We start from the raw sequence: 15,645 nt of genomic DNA, 5'->3' as shown, positions 1-15,645 counted from the left end.
ACTATTCGAAATAAGTTATAAAAATTTTTATTATTCTATAACTTTATTTAATAATATCATTTTAATTTTTTTTATTTTTATACTACAAAAATTATTAAATCAAATTATACAAATATTTTATTATATTTTATTAAATTTGATAATTTGTCTAAAACTATATTTGTTAAAAGAATATAATTTTATAAATATTAAAATTTAATTATAAAAAAATAGGATATATTTTAAAAATCTTTGGATTTTATAAAAAAAATATTATACAACTTTAATTATTTGTAAAAAAAAAGTGATATGTTATTAGAAAGAATTAAGATATCCATGATGTTGGTGTCCATTGTGGTTGTGTTTTTAAATTATCTAGTGCTGATAAAATTCTTTGAACTGTTAAATCATGGTTTCTATTAACAATTGTTATATCAAACAAATTACTATTATCACTATTACAAAACTTTTCACTATTATTATAAATGTTTTCCAGTTCTGAATTTGTTTTATTTGTGTTATAAACTTTATTGTGTAACTCAATAAGTTCATAAAATGGTGGAGCTTTAATACAAATAACGAAAGGCATAAATTCACGAGTAAATAAATTTTTAACACCATTAATTGATATATCAAGAATAACAATTTTTCCATTACGTATATGTCGTCTAACATCACTTTTACTAGAACCATACAATTCATGATCATATTCTCCAAATTCAAATAAATCATCACTTCTTATTCGTGATTGAAGTTCTTCTCTTGTTACATAATTATAATTAATTCCTTCAATTTCACCATTAATTCTTTCTCTAGATGTGTAAGGAATAATGGTAGAAAAAATATGTCCATATTGTTTCAATAATAATTGCTTGATTGAATTTTTTCCAACTGACTTAGAACCAACAAGGCATATAGTACGCCGAGGAAATGAAGCAATTAAACTAACATTTAAATGTAATGTTGATTTTGGTATAGTAAAAATATTTTTTAAATTTTTTATATTTCTAACAATATAAATATCTTTATCTTTATCTAAAACTTCAAAAATATCTCCAGCTTCAGAACAAAAATTGTTATCCATAATTTTAATAAATTTTGTATTTCCTTCTCCAATATTTGAAGGTCGAATAGTTAAATTTAAATGTTCACTACAACCTAAAAGTTGATTTCTATTTGTTAATTGTTTATTATTAACAGTTTCTATGACATCACCAATATTAATATCTAAATCTGAATTACAATTTTTATTTATATATTTTCCATCAACAAATTCAAGATTTAATTTATGAACAACATCACCAGGAACTTTTATAATTCTTCTTTCATTATTATTTTCAAAAATCTCATTATTATATGTTGTTATTGGAAGTTTGTCATTTACAACAATTTCTTCACTATATCCATTATCAATTTTATTTATATTTTCATTATTAAATGAAGAGTTATGAGGCATTGAATGAAATGTTTTTGTTGTTAAAATTCTTTCTGTAACAATAATCTTTTTTTTTAATCCAGATTTTTCATCTGTCTTTATTGTCTCATTAGAACAGACCTAAAAATATTTTTTATATATATAAAATTTTATTTACAAATAAAATATTTTTTTTTATAAAAATAAATAATATAATATTTTTTAACATACCTGACAATCACTAGTGTCTGTTTCATAATTTTGAATTTTTATTGGTGGATCACCATTTTTTACCTCTAAATCTCTTATTCTTGCTATCAATGAATGAAGGCAATGAGCAAGATTATCTGCATTCATTCTAAGTCTTTCTAATTCTGTACTATCCAAATCAGACATATTGACTCTTTTTTTTTAAAAAAAAAAAACTATCTAAAATAAAATAAAATAAAATAAAAAAAGTAAAATGCTATGGATCAATATAGTTTTTGAAAAATAAAAATAGCACAATTCTCGCGCATAAAATTTATAGCTTCTTAGATACACACAATAGCTATATGCCATTGGTAACAAACAACAATTTTCCTTTTTCCACAAACATGCAATATCTGTTACTATATCAAATAAAATTGACCATATGCCATTATGCTTTATATGCCAACAACAAATTTTAATCTTATATTTTGAAAATATATAAATGGTATAAGATACTTAAAAATTCTTTACAAATTTAATATATGATAATGAACACTTGAAGATAAAATTATTTGCTAATTTATGGTTATGCTTATTAATAAGCTAAAAATTTATAGAAAAAGAAATAATAAACTATATATAGATAATAAATATAAATACATCATTTTAAAAAAAAAAAAAGATATTATTTTAAAAATAATTTTGTAGTTTGCAATAGTGAACAACTTTTCATTAAATATATGTATTTATATTTCATACTCTTTTATATCATTATTGTGTGCTATCTTTATCACATTAACTAAAGAGTCAACCATTGGAGAATTGAATTTTCATCCTCTTTCAATTCCTTGTCGTTTTGTATTTGATTTAACTTTAATTCACTCTTTTCCTTATTATTTAATCTTAAATTATCACTCTAAAATATTTAAAAAGAAGATTATATTTCTTAAGAAAATAGATTACCGTTTTTCTATTTAAAAAATTTTCGTACTTTTCAAATATTTCTTTTGATGGTTTACATCCTAGTGTAGATACATAAATAAAAAAATGAAAATGTGTGCCAAACGTGTCAGTAACAATGTCCCAAAACGGATATCTTAACATATGTGGAATTCGAAAATGTGGCTGTGTGAAAGATATACTAATAAATTTTCCACCAATCTTTAAAACACGTTGTATTGACTGAAATATATTATCTAAGTCATTTGAAGTTTCTTTTGAATAATTCCATGGACTCTAAAAAAAAAAAATTTTTTTTATAAATAAAATCTTAATTAATTTTTACAAACTTTTTCTTTGGTTGTTATCGATTCTATAACCGCTTTCTCAAGAACAATATCAAATGATTTTGATGGTATAGTTTTAAGTTTTGTTATGTCGTCACACGTCCAAGAAAAATGAGATTCATTTATTATTCCTTTTTCAACAATAACAGAAGAAAAGTCCAAATTTGTTATATTTTTGAAACCTCTGTCAAAAAGTTGTTGTGACAATTTACTATTCCCACAACCAATATGTAAAATTTTATCATCTGGTTTTAAGTATTTTAATAAAATATTACCAAATTCTTCAAAATTAGCAATCCATTCATATGTCTCTTCTTCTTTAAATCTATTGTCCCAATAATATTTTGTAGAATATTTCTTATTACTTTCCATAGTCTTATAATTTTAATATTAAATTTAAAAAAAAAAAAAACAAACAAGTAATGCTCGACAAACGTTATTTTTATAAAATAATCATGTAAAGACAATTTTAGCTTATAAATATTACATAATTGATTTGAGATACACTCGAACAATATATGACAAAAAAAAACAGCAAGAAATATTAAAATTAAACAAAAAAGATCCAAATCAATAACTGAAACCACCACCCCTGGCTCTAAAAGCTACTCTTCCTCTGAATCCACGAGTTGCCAAAAAACCACGTCCTCTCGGCATACGGCCTCTTATTCCGCGCCCTCGTGGTGGTCTGTTCGTTGTACTAATACCTGGTTTGTTTGTCCTCTTTTTTATAACTTTAATTTGACGACCTCTAAATAATGAATCAGACAATTCTAAAGCACTATCCACGGCTTCTTCGCTAGCGAATTCTACATATGCAAAACCTTTTGGACTTCCAGTATATTTATCATGGAGAATTGTAACACGTTTTACCTCTCCACAACTTTCAAAATGTGATTGTAATTCTTCATTTGTAGCACCATAATCAACATTTCCTACATACACAGATCGTGCATCTTGTTCTGCTTTTTCTTCAGGAGTCAGTGCTGGAGGAAATTGAGGGGAAGAAGTTGTTAACATTTTTTGGCTAACATCATTTTGCATTTGACGTAAAGATTCAGCCTCCCTTTCAATTTGTTTCATTCTTTCCTCTAGACTATCCATTTCCTATAATTTTATTTTATATAAAATTATAACAAACTTACGGAATCCATTATATAACTATCATTGTTTTCAACAACATCCTGAGAATCTTCCTGAGACATAATAGAATAGAGAAATTATTATTAGCAAAAATTATTTTAAAAAATCTTAAACCCTTTTAAAAAATAAAATTAATTCGTGGCGGGCTTCTAAAATATAGGCAAATGCTTTTAATTCGAAGAACACTATACCATTTCTTATTTTCTTCTCAAGATGAAATTAAACAATTATAAAATAAGTGGAAAGTTGTGTATGTCATTTTTAGTGGTTGAAGAAAAAGATAATTGCTTGATTTTTTTTTCTAAGTTGTTGGTGTTTTTATAACTTTTTTTTTTGTAATTAATGTAAATTTTTTTGTTTATTTCTATTTTCTGATCGTTTGAATAATATACCAAATTTCTCGGAAGTAGTGACCCCTAAAATTTTTTTAAAAAAGATTTTTAAAATATTTTATATATATTTACCTATCATAAAAAAAATTCTAAACATCAAAAAAAAAATTAAAAAAATAAATAAATTTCTCTTTAATTTTGTTGTCGAAATAGAAAATCAACTAATTTTAAATATTTTTTAAAATTTCTTTTAGAAGCGGTACGTTCTAAAATTCCTTTTTAAAAACATTTTTAATAAATTTTATTACATATATTACCTTATTTAAAATAATTCTAAACATCAAAAAAAAAAAATTTGTTTTCAAGAAAATTATTTTAATATTTTTCTAATTGTAAAAAATAAAAAAAATTACGAAAAACACGTTGTTTTTGTTAGAGAATATGATTACATACGTAAACTCTTTGTGAATTATAAAAAGGGGTCACCACTTCTAAAACTCAGCCCTAATATATATGATTGATATATATAATTGTTTTTTTACTATATAGTCTACTTCATTAGAATGAATTCACCTAATGTAAATAGTTTTCATTATGGAGATATTTCAACTGACGAAGATGAGGAAGATAATATAGAAATTGAAGATGTTTTACTTCTTTCTGATAATATTAATTCATACCACTATGGAATCAATGATTCTACATCAGAGGTAAAACATAAATCAATTTTCATAATCAATTTTTTAGAACTTTATTTATCAACCTGAGGGCAAAGATGTATGCAGTTTTCATGATGATACAATGGATATAAATACTAATGATTCCAATGATGATATTTCTTTAAACAATATGAAAAGAAGGAGTAGTGAAAAGGGAAAAAGTCTTATTCAAAACAATGAAAGAAAACTAGAAATTCAAGCAAATACAAACTCTTCAATTTATGAACTAGATCTTGTTGATTATTTATTTTTAGACAAAAAATTAAATCCTTTTTTAGAGTCACTTAATTTAGAAAAAATTGATTGTGTTAGTCTTGAAAGATGTCTTGAATATCTTGAAAGATGTGATTTTATAGAAAGGACTCTTCTTGATTTGCAAAATATTTCTAATCTTTCTATAACTTCAGATTTAGAATGTAGTATTTGTTGTGTTAAAGATGATGATGATTTTAATCAAATTATTGTTTGTGAAATTTGTGGTACAGCAGTCCATCAAGATTGTTATGGTATTTCTCCATTACCTTCCAGAAAATGGTTTTGTGAAAAATGTGAAAACAATCCAATAGCTTCTAGGAAATGTGTATTTTGTCCCTATAAAGGTGGTGCAATGAAACAAACAACATGTGGTAGGTGGGCTCATGTTATTTGTACAATGTGGTTAGGTGAAGTTTATTTTAAAGATCCTGATATTATGAAAAATATAAGTGGAGTAGATAGGTGTTTAAGGGATCGTAGAACTTTATTATGTTTTATATGTAAAAAAAAATATGGAGCTTGTACTCAATGTTCTAGTCCAAGTTGTGCTTTAGCATACCATGCAACATGTGCTGCTTTTGCTGGACTGTATATAAAAGTTGATGAAACGGGTGATGACATTAAAAGAATATCATATTGTGTTAAACACACAAATAGAAATATAGATAGCGATAATCGAATTAGTGAAGACTTGACAGAATTATATAAAAAAGTTGAATTTCAATATGAAGAATGGGAAAAAAAATATTCTGAAATTGTAAAAGATTTTTCAATTAAACGAACTCCTAGAATAAGACATCATCATATAAAAACTTTATCAATAATATATGGAAAAGAAGTTGTAAATAGTATAATAGAGTACTGGGCAGCAAAACGAGCCTATAATCATGATACATCATTACTAAAATATCGCAGCTGTATTCCAATGCCTAAAGGTTTTAGTAAAAATTCAACAAAATTTGAGCAAATGGAAACTTTGAAAAAATTAGAAAAGGACAAAGAAATTCTTGAAGGTATTCAAAAGTTATTACTAGATATTCAAGCACGTGAAGATGCTAAAAGTTTAATAGCTGATAATTGGATTTATGAATTGGAAGAATTTTGTAAAACTAAATTTATTACAATTCGTCAATGTTTTGATGAAGTTATGAAATATGACGATAAAAATTTATTATATAAATGTTTTAAGGAGAAAAATTTTCAGTTTAGGACAAATTTTGAACAAATTGAAAATACAGTTTATGAAAATGGCTATAATAGCATTGAACAAATGTGGGAAGATTTCAATGCCTGTTTAGAGTTAGTTAAAAATACCTGCGAAGAAGGTACTTATCTTTATATATATATAGAAAAAATTCATATGGAAGGTGAAAGAGTTACTGAACGATGTAAAAATAAGCAACATGATTCAAAATTTGTTGAAAGAAATCTCAGAACAAATCAAAAACGTTTAAAACAATTTATTAGTACCATGAAAAATGTTGTTGTAGATGAAGATTTGAAAAATAAATTAGAAAATGATGATAAAATAAAATGCTGTAAATCAACTGTTACACCTTCAACTTCATTATCTTTTTTAAATTATCGCAATTATCAAAATAATACTTTTTTAGGTAGCGAAAAGGTTAATAATATTTTAGATTACGGTGAAAATTTACCTGCCCCTGTTTCTTCAATTTTCACCTGCCCATTTGAGCATGAAGAAATTGTATTGGATAAAGTAAATAATGTTATGTGTCAAGTTATTGATCTCAGATATCGTTATTGTATGAACGATGTTCAGAATATATGTCAAATAGCTGAAGAGGTAAAACCACAAAATATGGTTATATCTGGTTATGTTTTTGTAAAAACATTTACTCACATTCCAGAATATCGTTGGGTTCAACGTGAAAACTTAAAACGATCATTTGATATTATATCTGGTGAAGAGAATGCCTCTGATAGTTTAAAAGAATCAATGGCTTTAGCAAGAGAGTGTTTCGTTAGAGAATCAAGTAAAATATCATAATAATTTTAAGTAAAGTATTGTATTATATGCTTCATAAATCTACAATATTTAATTATTTTAAAATTTGTTTAAAAATTTAATAAGGAGATTTTTCTTTCAGTTTTTGTTTCATTTCTTCAGTTTGATTACTGATTATTTTGTTTATTTCACTTCTAACTTTACCAATTGGCATATCATAGTCATCAGCAATAGATTGAATTTCTTGATCAACTTTTTTATAATTTTCATCTGTTTCAGATTGTAACATTAGATTATGTTTTTCTTTAAGTTCTTTTTTTGCCTCTAAAAATGCATTTTTGTATGATAAATATAAAGAGTTAAAAACTTTTCCTAAAGAATTTGCCCAATCATCTAGTTTAGCATACATTTCATTTTGACTTAATGTTTGATTTAAAACAATAGCTTCCATTTGTGTACGCTTATCTGAAGGGATAAATTTCAAAAAAGAAGGGATACTTGTTAGGCCTGTTTTATCACATAAAGTGGAATAAAATAATAATGTAAATAGAAAAAAAATCATACACTTCATTTTTAATGAAGATATATAATAACAAATATTTTGAATATATATAAATTTATTGAAAATTTTAGTAATGAATTTTATATTATGTGAATAACTATAGATTACAAAAGATTATCCCAGATTAATCTTTAATTTGTTCGTTTAACAAAGTTTGAGTAATCTCAATTAATTTTTCTCCATTTTCCTTCGAAACAATAGAAGTGTATTCCTCTTTTAGATTATCTGCATAAATACATCCAGATTCAATGTCTTCTTTTGGGCATGTAGCGCAATGTATTATTGTTCTTGTCCCCTTTAAAATATATTTTATTATTTAATATAATATTTTATTAATATTACCTGATCAACATTTTTTGCAACTAAATATATTATTGGTGTTGCAAGTAATCTAAGTAAAAAATGTGTATGCCTTCCAAGATTAGTTCCGCGTACAAAACCTGGTCGTACAGCAACTATTACTGATTGTGGAGCCAAGACATTTAATTTTTCTTGAAAATTTATTACTTGTAAACAATTTGCAAGTTTTGAAATGCTATAATAAATGTTTGGTTGTTTTTTAGATAAAAAATTTCCTGAGATATCGTTAATATCAAACATTTTATCAATTTTTTTGTAAAAACCAGATGTGACAACAACAATTCGTGTTTCTTTTATAATTCCCATTTCTAACAATTTTTCTAACAAATATTCATGGCCTAAATAATTTGTTTGAAAATGAATTTCAACACCATTTTCACAAACTTCAAATGGGTGATTCATTATACCTGCGTTACATACAATCACATCCAGCAAAATATTATCATTTTTTAATGACAAAGCTAAATTTTCAATAGTCACAAGATCACATAAATTACAATTTCGAACAATAAGGCGTTCCTCATTTTCATTTAATGAAATTAAAAATTTTGCTTTAATCCCTTCTTCTTCATTTCTAACAGCAAGGATAACTTTGTATCCTTGTAAATATAACTTTCTACATGTTTCCAACCCAATACCTGAATTTGCTCCTGTTACAAGGGCAGTTTTCATACCAAAAAAAAATTGTTTTAGTTATAAGAAATATTTAGAAGATATATATAAGATAAAACAAATTATCAATATATTTTATATAAATGAATAAAATTTTATTTATGTCAATTTTTTTTGACCTAAGTATTTCCTCATTTTTCTAAAAAATTATTATAAATATATAAAGTTTTCCGTATTAGTGAATTATTTTGATTCTTTTAACTTCTTTTTTCTTGCTTCTTCAATATCTTCAAAAAATATTTTACCATATTTATCTAATTCTTCTCTATCAGTTAGTTTTTCTTTTTCTCCAAATTGTCTTATATAACTTCGAGCTATCTCATCTTTTTTGATAAGATCATTAAATTTTTCTACTCTTGTAGCAAATAACACATTATAACCAAATAAATATATAAAAACAGAAAAAAATGTCAGTGTAGTAAATCTTAAGATTCCTTTCCACTCTTCTTCATTTTTCTTTTTTAATTCTTCTGAATTTGATGAGTAATTTATATTATTTGAATAGTAATAATTCCTTTTTCTATTTATAGTGCTATTGTAATTATTATGATAAAACGATGATTCATCAGTCGTTGCTTTATTTGAAAATTTTTTTTTCTTAATAAGAAAAGAATCAACTCCCTTATCATATAACCTTCTGGTTTCTGGATTTTTTAAAATATCATATGCAAATTTTATATCAATAAACTCTTGATGATTTTTTACTTTTTTACAGTTTGAAGTAGAACATGAATTATTAACTAAATCAGGATGAACCTAAATTCAATACAAATTTACAATATTTTTTAATTTGTCTTACTAATTTAGCTTTCTTAAAGTATGCTTCTTTAATTTCTTGGTATGAAGAATCCTTAGAAATGCCAAGCACATCATATAAATTTCTTTGTCTTAAACTATAAAAATTAAAAAAATAAGACAAAAAAAAAGTGAACGTACTGTAAAGTAGTTGAAAAAGTTTTATAAAAAACAATTTTAAAAATGGTAATATCACAAACAAATTTTTTTTTCATTATTAAAAAAAATTTTATCCTATTAGGTCTATTAAATTGATGTTAGGGTTTTTATAACAAGCAATTTTATTATATAGCGCTTAACTTAACTTCAAAGAACTGCATATATAAAAATAATAGTAACGAAGACGACACAGCAGTAGGGTAACACTTTACCAAATTGTTTACTTTCAATAGCAACATTAGGAATTAATTTCAAATTATAGTCGCTGTCGATACTTTGCAGAGTTTCTATTTTTTGATTTCTGCGATAAGTTTTTTGCGCATTTTTTTTTAAATTTGAAGTTTTTTATTGTTTTTGTAATAATTTGTGGACAATTGTCCTACAAAAATATAGTTTCTTATAATTTCCAAATATCATAATTATTAATGATTAGTAACAGTAGTAAACTTTCAAGTGAGGATATTACAAAGCCAATTTTTGAATCGACTAATTCTGTTGATGCCGGTCCTGATTTTAGATCTACAGATAATGAAAAATATAGTAGTAATTTGAAAGAAAATACTTTGCCTGTTAAGGTGATCTAATTATAATTTATTTATTTTTAATGTTTTAATTTATTTCAGATTTCTGACGATGGTTCAGATAATATTCTTAGTGATATTTCGGATGATATTGAGATGCTAAAGAAGGAAAAAAAGAAGAAGGAGAAGAAAGATAGGAAAAAAGAAAAACGTAGCAAAAAAAAAAGACGTAAGCGATCTAGGTCACCAAGTGAGACAAAAGATGAGGAAACTAAAAAAAAGTCTCGTAAAAGTAAAAACCCCGTAAGTTTAAAAGAAAAATATCTATAAATTTTTTAAGAAGCGTTATTCAGATTCGGATCATGAAATTAAACATAAGAAAAAAAGAATGAATGAGGAGGAAGAAGAACATCGTAAACGAAAAGCTGAGAAAAAAGAAAAAAAAAGTTTAAAGAAGGAACGGGAAAAAGATAAAAATCGTGAACGCGAAGGTCGTAAACGTAGAAAACGAAGTAGAAGTAATTCAGTTAGCAGATCAAGATCATTTTCATCTTCTTCACACGAACGTGACAATACCTCTAAACGCATAAATTATAAAAAAAATTCTGAAAAAAAGTATGAACCATTTTTGAAGAGACGTGCAATGGTTACTGCATACCAAGTTGAAGCTGCAAATGGTTCTAAATTTAGTATAAACAAATGTGAATGGCTCAGTGAGTTAACTGGTGCTGCTAAAAGAATATCACCTCAAAAAAATAATAAGTTTAAAAGAAATTTTAATAAAGTTAAAATGTTTAAAAAACAACAATATTCACCACCTAGAGAGGTTATTGATAAACAAGCTCTTCTAGAAAAAGCTAAAATTAATGCTGCTAAGTTAGCACTTAAAGGAGAATTGAAACGGGAAGATGTTATGATACATACAGGAGGAAAAAGTTTAGAAACTTATATTGGTATGTTAAATTTAATATTTTTGTAACTATATGTATTTTTTAGAACAAGCTAGTAACGCAACTGAAAATACTGTTATGACCTCTTTAGGGCCACTTGTTTTGCCAAAAGTTCAACAACCAAAAAAAGAACCAATTGATTTAGTTAAAAGTATGGGTGTTGAAGCAATATCAGATGAATCAGAAGACGAAGATGCAAAATGGGAAAAAATAGAGAAAGTTAAAGCAAAGACTAAAGTAGAAGAAGAAGAGGAACACCATATAGAAATAAAAAAAGTTCCTTCATCAAATGCTCTTAAGTTTAACATTAGTAATTTCAGAGCGGTTCCAACAAAAACTGTTGAAGAACGATTATTAGATGAACATAAAACTAAGGAATGTGTTAATTCTCAAAATAATCTACTTAATAAGTGGGTTCCAGTAAATGTAAATCAAGCAGAAACAGCCTCTAAAATAAGGTATAGTATTAATACTTTATCTTCTTCAAATAGCAAATCTAAACAAAGTGGACATTCAAAGATGAATAATCATTCAATGAACTTATTTGACGATCTTGATTTACCACCTCCTCCTGCACCACCAACTATCACTATTTCTAAAGCAGAAGATTTTAATTTACCACCTCCACCGGTTCCTCCACTTGTTTCTACACCAAAACTTCCTATTTCTGTCAGTGATGATTTTCTTCCTCCACCACCTCTACCTCCATTACCACCACCGAAAACTATTGTGGATATTGAAAATGTAAAAAGCACCATGAGTTTTCAGAAAATTATTTTTATGAAAAATGATGCAGAAAAGAAACTACGTGATAATCCATTTGATAAAGAAGCTTTGCAAAATCTGAGAGATGCAGAAGAATTTATGAAGTTGTGGGGTACGAAGACGTTACTTCGCTAGTCGACGGTACTCTTAACACTATCAACTAACGGTTAAGAACTAATATGTTTATGTAATATATAAATAAATCCTTAATCCTAAATCCTAAATATATATAGACAAGAAATAAGGTGTGAAAAATTATTTATAATTTTTTGATTCTCTATAAACTTTTCTAAAATTAAAGATGCACTGATAATTACAAGTGCAATAACTTTTCCAAAGAATCATATTTTTTTTATAGATATTGCAGTAAACTAATGTAAAATTATTATTTGTTGCAATATGGTGATTTGAAGTGAAATTGAACCTAAAGGTAAAAAGGTTGGTAAAAGAATTTCGTTGTATTAACTTTTTGTAAAAATTAATTTTAAGGCAAGATATAAAATTTTTTTTTAGATTCATAACATTTTAAAAAGTGCATTTATAAAAAAAATAAAAAATAAATACTTAGGGCAAATTATTCCTCTTTATTTTAAGTACTTTACCATATTAGTATCTTTTTTTTTCATGTAATTTAAATGGCAATGGAAAATATGTTGTATTAATTTAAATGTACTTTTAATCGATCATAACTTTTTTTTAAAGTAATTTTTTCAACATGATGGTGGAGAGGTAAATTATTCAATTTTTGGTGGTCTTTGAATACACAAGAAAAATCATTTCCAGCTGTAAACAATAATATTTAATAATATATATATATTTTGTTTTGAATTTTCAATAAATAATTTTTCTTTTTAATTGAAAATGATTTTGTTTTATTTATGCATAGTTTAAAAAAACATTTTTATTTTTGAAAATTGGATTTTGACATAAATTCTCACAAATGAATTATTTTCAGAAGGCATTAATAACTTTTTTGAAAACAATATTTTAAGTTTTCAATTCCAATTTCAAGTAGATATTGGTTTTTCTAAACTATATTTTAAAAAATAATTTTTGAAGTCTTTAATTTTTGCGACGAATGATGTTGTCTATTAATTATTAATGTTTTCCAATTGATAATAAGAGGGCAAAAAATTGAACAAATATAAAATAAAGTAATAATTATAGCAAACATAAATTGAAGATTATCTTTAATTTTATCTTTAATACACGGTAGGATGCTAATATGCTACTATATTTTAAAATCTTCTTAACAGAATCAAATAAAATTTTATACATTTTTAAATTTGAATATTCATTATAAATTTTCAAAACATATTTATTATTTTTGAGATTTCAAGTATAATTAAATATATAATAAAAGGTAATTACTGTGTATTATTTCTAGATATATGAATTAGAAAACATGTAATTATACAATAATTTTTTTTTTTGAAATTTTGCTCTTTTCAAATAACTATTTTACAAGTTATTTTTTAGGGAATTTAAATTTTTATTTAAAAAAGGTATGTGTTGTGAAGGCTTTTCTACATAAAAAATATATTTTATTATTTTTTTTGTTGTAAAAGAATATTTTATTACATTATCATTTAAAGTTAATAAACAACAAAAATATTTATATTTACTTTTAAAAATAAAAGACCAAAAGTTAAAAATAAATAAAGTTATTTTGTCATTAAAGTGTATAACAAAAATTATTAATAATTTTGGTAAGAATTTTATGATAAACAGGTATTTTAAAGTATAATGACTTGTAATATTTTTTGATTTTGAAGTAAAAATAAGTTTACTGTTAAATATTTTATGGAAAAAAAACACACATTTTAAATGGCTATTATTAATATTTTATTTTTTTAATATTCAAATTTTATCAATAAATATTTAACATTTTTACATATTTAATAAAAAGTTTATGATTATTATTAAATATATGTTATTTTAAAAATAGTATCAATAAGTTTTATTTTTAAAAGTTATAAATCAACACAAAATGATTTTCTGAAATAATGTATTTCAAATATGTATAAAGTAATACAGTTTAATTTACAATGTAATAACCAATTAAATTTTTATCCAAATAATGGTACAACTTATTGAAAAATTAGTAAAAAAAACCAATTTAATAATTTTTTTTTACCATAAAAAACATAATTTTCCAAGTAATCAAGTGGAATGAAGATTTTCTACTTTATGATTTGTTAATCCAAGTTTACTTTTAATTACCTTATTTTCTTTTAGATATTTTTCAAACAACAATACAGCTATTAAAAAGATTAACATTCTTGTAATTGTCTTCATAACAGGTAAAATAAATTGATAATAATGTTACTTATTAGTATCTCATTTTTAATTTTACCAATAACTTTAATATTTTTATAAAAGTTTATAAATCAAAAACTTTCTTAAATTCTAATTTTTTTTTGAAAAAGAATAACTACTAAAAAAATATTCTTTTTATTCAATAACAGTATATTTATAAATTGAAAAAACGGCAAAAAAAACATTACAAATTAACATAAAACAACTTTTTTCTTACATAACTCATTAAAATCAACTTCTTAAAAACAGTAAAAATTACATACCAAATTTATTTCAAAATATCTTTGATTGACTATTACAAGTATCTCGACAAATATAAATTATCATTTTTGTACAAAGTTAACTTTTATCTTTATAATTTTACTTTTACAGATTGATAAAAGTTTATAAAGTTGTGTATACTTAAATGATTTTTGAATAAATAAGACAATAAAATATACCCTGTTTTCATGAATTATTAATTAAAATGATTTTTAATATAATCTTGTATGATACTGTATTTTGATTTTGTAAATAGTATATTTAAATATACAAATTTATATTACTTTTATTAGATTGTTTATTATGAAATTATTACTTTTTTTTGTTATTAGTTTCATTATTATATTTCTTATTAATAATAATCTTAGTTATTTTACGATTTTAAGTTTGTTTATTATATTTTATAAAATTTAAAAAATATTTTTAAAAAAAATTATTTAAATAAATTATTTAAAAAAAAACAATGTATGGTTATTATATTAAAAATAATATTTTCAGGATTAGTAAATAATGAATTATTGTTACAAATAAGTTTTGTTTAAATAATAATCATAAAAGTACTTATTTATTAATAATTTTTTTTTATGATACTGTAATAAATCATTTAGTAAAAAAAAAATAAATAATTATATAATATATAGAAGAATGTTTATCATAATTATGGTAATATAAAAATCTAATTAAAGTTTAATATCTTTTTTTTTATTAATATTTACACTAAAGATTTTGTTGTAATATTTAAATTTTTATCTAATCTTACGTTTTATCATGATCAAGCATTGGAAAACAAAAAATTTGTTATTATTATAAAGTTTAAATAAATAAAGTTAAAAATTTATTTTAATGGATTTTAAATAAATTTGTATTAAATATTAAGTAATTTTAAAGTAAATAATAAATTCAATACATAATAATGCAAGCTTTTATTATGACGAATTATTTTAGTAAAAAAAAATTGTTTGGTAATTACTTATACTGTATAACTTATTATG

At 23.6% G+C, this 15,645-nt stretch overlaps 8 protein-coding genes across 8 annotated transcripts; 2 read left to right on the top strand and 6 right to left on the bottom strand.

Annotated features, from left to right (window-relative positions):
* Positions 1-304: 304 nt before the first annotated feature.
* SRAE_2000274500 (Varicose) lies at positions 305-1,789 on the bottom strand (the record flags this gene model as incomplete). The annotated part of the gene is made up of 2 exons (XM_024653852.1): positions 305-1,534; positions 1,625-1,789. 2 exons carry the CDS (start codon positions 1,787-1,789, stop codon positions 305-307), a joined length of 1,395 nt encoding a protein of 464 aa, XP_024507287.1.
* A 595-nt stretch (positions 1,790-2,384) lies between these two features.
* Positions 2,385-3,243, bottom strand: SRAE_2000274400 (Methyltransferase domain-containing protein; the record flags this gene model as incomplete). The annotated part of the gene is made up of 3 exons (XM_024653850.1): positions 2,385-2,501; positions 2,549-2,821; positions 2,875-3,243. The coding sequence occupies 3 exons, from the start codon at positions 3,241-3,243 to the stop codon at positions 2,385-2,387; spliced, it is 759 nt and encodes a 252-aa protein (XP_024507286.1).
* A 198-nt stretch (positions 3,244-3,441) lies between these two features.
* Positions 3,442-4,076, bottom strand: SRAE_2000274300 (Polyadenylate-binding protein 2; the record flags this gene model as incomplete). Its single annotated transcript, XM_024653849.1, has 2 exons — positions 3,442-3,978; positions 4,017-4,076. 2 exons carry the CDS (start codon positions 4,074-4,076, stop codon positions 3,442-3,444), a joined length of 597 nt encoding a protein of 198 aa, XP_024507285.1.
* Positions 4,077-4,909: 833 nt separating this feature from the next.
* SRAE_2000274200 (Zinc finger, PHD-type domain and Zinc finger, FYVE/PHD-type domain and Zinc finger, RING/FYVE/PHD-type domain and Zinc finger, PHD-finger domain-containing protein) lies at positions 4,910-7,331 on the top strand (the record flags this gene model as incomplete). Its single annotated transcript, XM_024653848.1, has 2 exons — positions 4,910-5,056; positions 5,094-7,331. 2 exons carry the CDS (start codon positions 4,910-4,912, stop codon positions 7,329-7,331), a joined length of 2,385 nt encoding a protein of 794 aa, XP_024507284.1.
* A 76-nt stretch (positions 7,332-7,407) lies between these two features.
* Positions 7,408-7,740, bottom strand: SRAE_2000274100 (Domain of unknown function DUF148 domain-containing protein; the record flags this gene model as incomplete). The annotated part of the gene is made up of 1 exon (XM_024653847.1): positions 7,408-7,740. The coding sequence occupies one exon, from the start codon at positions 7,738-7,740 to the stop codon at positions 7,408-7,410; it is 333 nt and encodes a 110-aa protein (XP_024507283.1).
* A 235-nt stretch (positions 7,741-7,975) lies between these two features.
* SRAE_2000274000 (Dehydrogenase/reductase SDR family member 13) lies at positions 7,976-8,883 on the bottom strand (the record flags this gene model as incomplete). Its single annotated transcript, XM_024653846.1, has 3 exons — positions 7,976-8,146; positions 8,194-8,549; positions 8,619-8,883. The coding sequence occupies 3 exons, from the start codon at positions 8,881-8,883 to the stop codon at positions 7,976-7,978; spliced, it is 792 nt and encodes a 263-aa protein (XP_024507282.1).
* A 183-nt stretch (positions 8,884-9,066) lies between these two features.
* Positions 9,067-9,893, bottom strand: SRAE_2000273900 (DnaJ domain-containing protein; the record flags this gene model as incomplete). Its single annotated transcript, XM_024653845.1, has 3 exons — positions 9,067-9,639; positions 9,683-9,776; positions 9,820-9,893. The coding sequence occupies 3 exons, from the start codon at positions 9,891-9,893 to the stop codon at positions 9,067-9,069; spliced, it is 741 nt and encodes a 246-aa protein (XP_024507281.1).
* Positions 9,894-10,262: 369 nt separating this feature from the next.
* Positions 10,263-12,586, top strand: SRAE_2000273800 (Hypothetical protein; the record flags this gene model as incomplete). The annotated part of the gene is made up of 8 exons (XM_024653844.1): positions 10,263-10,412; positions 10,461-10,661; positions 10,699-11,311; positions 11,355-12,195; positions 12,307-12,318; positions 12,432-12,449; positions 12,487-12,511; positions 12,563-12,586. The coding sequence occupies 8 exons, from the start codon at positions 10,263-10,265 to the stop codon at positions 12,584-12,586; spliced, it is 1,884 nt and encodes a 627-aa protein (XP_024507280.1).
* Positions 12,587-15,645: the final 3,059 nt, after the last annotated feature.

This window comes from Strongyloides ratti, assembly GCF_001040885.1.
Source record: "Strongyloides ratti genome assembly S_ratti_ED321, chromosome : 2".
Taxonomy (NCBI): domain Eukaryota; kingdom Metazoa; phylum Nematoda; class Chromadorea; order Rhabditida; family Strongyloididae; genus Strongyloides; species Strongyloides ratti.
The sequence above is the reverse complement of the archived record's forward strand: the minus strand, read 5'-3'. Positions and strand labels throughout refer to the sequence as shown.